General features: G+C 34.0%; 1 protein-coding gene across 1 annotated transcript; it reads right to left on the bottom strand.

Annotated features, from left to right (window-relative positions):
• Positions 1 to 584: 584 nt before the first annotated feature.
• LOC146949165 (cold-responsive protein kinase 1-like) lies at positions 585 to 3,017 on the bottom strand. Its single transcript, XM_085745234.1, has 6 exons — positions 2,827 to 3,017; positions 2,333 to 2,439; positions 2,030 to 2,240; positions 1,692 to 1,929; positions 1,470 to 1,620; positions 585 to 1,262 (listed from the first exon to the last, which is right to left on the bottom strand). The coding sequence occupies exons 1-6, from the start codon at positions 2,894 to 2,896 to the stop codon at positions 897 to 899; spliced, it is 1,143 nt and encodes a 380-aa protein (XP_085601360.1). The 5' UTR covers positions 2,897 to 3,017; the 3' UTR covers positions 585 to 896.
• Positions 3,018 to 3,809: the final 792 nt, after the last annotated feature.

The raw sequence follows: 3,809 nt of genomic DNA, 5'->3' as shown, positions 1-3,809 counted from the left end.
TTTTACTAAAAAAATGATTCGACAACATAAATTAAATTCACCTTCGTTTCCATCTTCTCATTTTCACCATTAAAATTTCTACATTGTTCTACAAAATTATCCATCGCCAATTTTTTTTTCTCAATTACCCTTTATGTAATTTAAAGTTAAATTTCTAAGCATCAAAATAGGTATAAACATCTTAATAAAGTAAGAAAAAGCCTCATGTGATCCTATAGGTATTATCTTGAAGCATTATTTAGATCTTACAACCATCAAGGAGGAAGGTTTTGTATCATATGACGGTCGATCAATATCTCCTTAATCACCCTTTCTGATTTGGATTAGAATTAAAAATTAATGACTGTCAAGAAACTAATTTATCCAGGTAACTCACATTAACAAAATATGTACAATTTTCCTTTAGAAAAACATAAACAAAGAAATGGAAAGACTTAGTACAACTTTTGTCAAAATAAAAAGTTACCTTTATATACAAATATGTGAAATTCCTCTACTCTCGTTTTGTATATCGAAATAGATTAAGAAAAAAGTTATTTGGCCTAGAAGGGCTTTTCTCATTTTTGTGAGAATTTAGTAGGGTATTTTTGACAAAGACATATCTTCAAATTATCATTGAATATTTACACAACAGTATTTAGAACTTGTAGGAACTTTTCTCACCTCCAAAACTACTTCAGATGTACACATCCGGAAAAAAACGCAGTTTTTGAGCCATTAAGATGTGTATTTCCGGACAAAAATGCAGTTGTTATCCCATCCGGAAATACACATCCGAAGGCTTTTTAGCACTCCCTAGTCATGAAGCCTTACAACCAAAATATATATAAAAAAAAAAAACTCACATAAATTTACATGAGATATAAGCCTAAGGAAATGAATTTAAGAATTTTAATTTAAAGATAAAAAGCATTGTAAAAGGTTGTAGTTGCTGCTGATGTAATGGTAGTGTCCTCATGCTCTGAGGCAGAGGATGTTATGTAGGAAGTCTTCATATCAATTATACTTTCTTGTTTATGACTAACTTTGAGATCCATAAGATCAGAAATTAAGGCAGGTTTTGTCATCATACTGTCGTCGATTTCCATTTCTCCAGTAAGCATCTTGACCACAGAAGACATGGATGGCCGGCGCTTTGGAGATTCCTGAGTGCAAAGAAGGCCAATCTTCAGAAACTTGCAGGCCTGCTCGGCATCAAATTCCCCGTTTAGTGACGTATCTATCAGTCCAACTAATTCATTTCGTTCGTAAATTTCCCATGTCTGTAAGAACAAAAGTTTAAATAAACAAGAATTTTCATATCATGCTTTAGAATATGATCATACTTATCGAATGAAACGCCAAAGCCTATAAAAAAAGATTTTATTCATATACACCGTCGGTGTAAAAAAATGATGTTGTCAATCAATCATAATTGTGACATCATGAAAAACATTTGACTTCAATTGAAACTGTTTTAAAAGTCATACCCTCTCTAGAATGAATTTTTCTTCCGTTGGCAGCCGCGAATTTGTATTACGTCTTCCACTGACTATCTCTACAAGGAGGACACCGAAACTGTAAATGTCTGCTTTTCGTGTAAGCCTTCCCCCTATGGCATACTCCGGTGCCAAATAACCTCTGAAATAGACCATGTATCAGATGATTTCAGACACATTAATTCATCAGAGACTGCGAATTACAATACTTACAGTGTTCCTGCTACACGCGTGCTGACATGAGTCGCGTTTGCAGGCATAAGCTTTGCAAGACCGAAATCGGAAATCTTGGGTGTAAGGTCTTTGTCAAGGAGAATATTGCTTGCTTTTATATCCCTATGAATGATAGGAGGCCTAACTTCTTCGTGTAGAAAGGCAAGCCCGCGTGCAATGCCAACACCTATTCTACATCGTGTTCGCCAATCAAAGTAGATACTACTGTGACCTCCACCTGAAGAGGAGGAAAAAATTGATGAAAAAATGATCAAAGTAATTTTGAGAAACAAAGACTAGACAATAAAGCATCCATGAATTTGGAAAAATTCATTTACCTAGAAGAGTTTGTGAAAGGCTATTATTCTCAAGGTAATTGTAGACTAATATCCTGCTATTTCTTTCAACACAACAACCATATAACTTAACCAAATTTTCATGCTCTACTTCGGAGATCACGTTAATCTCTGTCAAGAACTCCTTCACCCCTTGTTTTGATTCCGCTGAAAGAACTTTTATAGCAGCAAGTTTTCCATTTTTCAGTCGTCCCTGATCATCCACGCCGTAATACAATTAAGGTATCGTAATCATCGATAATAAAAGGAACGAAAAAGCAACGATCAGATAGTAGTCTAGATTACCATGTAGACAGAACCAAAACCACCCTCTCCGATTTTATTGGCAGGACTAAAGTTATCAGTGGCATTACTTAGTTCTTTGTAGGTATAGATTTTAACATTGTGAATGCCTGAAATATATGTTCAAAAGTATATTCATTAAAATCTAATACAAAAAATAGATTTCATTTTTTAATGTCTTATATCATAAATATCTTAATTCAGGAAAACTAGTCAAATTTAAAAACTACAACAATACATCTGTTAGAATAACAACTCTAGTTCACAAAGTAAAGATAACACCAAATTTGATAATAGATTTCGGCCAATTGTGCCCACGTCTCCAACTATAGAGTGGTTGCATGCCTTTCTACTATTCAAGGTTAGGGTTAAATACTACGGTCTAGCCTACAAGATTACCCTTGAAACGCTAGCTCGGGTGACCATCCCATTTATCAGTAAACTATATGTCATGCCAAACAACAATCTTATCAATTGTAATTTGTTAGTTTTCTTACCTTCGTCATTGTCTGGATTTTTTCTTGAAGAAGACGATGTCTTGCTAAATAAGCAAGGAAAACAGGTCATGGTGAAATGATGTATCAGAGAAGATGATGCAAATATTTCAGGCCTTAAAAAAGCATACTCACCTCAGACAAAGGTTGAAGTAAAAAAATAAGAGAAAGAAAGAGAGAATATTTTAGAGAAGAGAAAATGTGATGAAGGGGTTAAAATTCAATGTAAATAGTACGTAATAAGGGACCATGAAGGTATGTACACGCCTACATTAGCTTTGAAATTTCTCACTTTCCTTTTTTCGTTTTCAGACCATCGTGGCGGCTTCAAATATTTTGCCTCACCTATCTTCATATACTATATTTTTCGATTACATAAAGTTTGCAAATAACCATTAAAATTGTGAGTTTCATACAAGTTTTTTTTTTTTTTTCCTTTCAAGAAGGCAAATTAACCAACCGAAATTGATATCGGAGAATCAAACCTAAAACCTTGTGAGAAGCACACTTCAATGTACACCGGACCAACCTAAATGGACTGAGTTTCATAAAAGTTAATTAATTTTTTTTATCATTGAAGCAAAATTGTTTGAGTTACATAAGTATGATGTGTTATCGTGGGAGCCAATTAATAGTGGTTATGGAACCATGTTCGAGTTTTATACAAACTTACCACATGAGATGCTTTAAGAGATTACGTTATATTTTGCCCTATTTCTTAACGATAACCTTATATTTTTTATGACATTATATGTTTCACATATTCTCGTCATTATGGTGATATCCTCTATGATCAAACGTCAATGTTTCTCAAGTATGTTACGATGATCTAAGACAAAAAGTCTTAATCAAGATTGACATATTTGCATCACTTCGGGAAGAAAATAGTTGTGCAGACTTCTTAGCTAAATTAAAAGTTTATTCTAGCATTGATCTCATGATCCACCACTCCTCCTTGGCCGGTATTTCGGACCTCCTCTTGGCGG

This window comes from Medicago sativa, chromosome 2 (assembly GCF_051527215.1).
Source record: "Medicago sativa cultivar Bolivia chromosome 2, Bolivia_mono, whole genome shotgun sequence".
NCBI classification, from domain to species: domain Eukaryota; kingdom Viridiplantae; phylum Streptophyta; class Magnoliopsida; order Fabales; family Fabaceae; genus Medicago; species Medicago sativa.
Note: the sequence above shows the minus strand (reverse complement) of the source record. Positions and strands in the feature narration are given on the sequence as shown.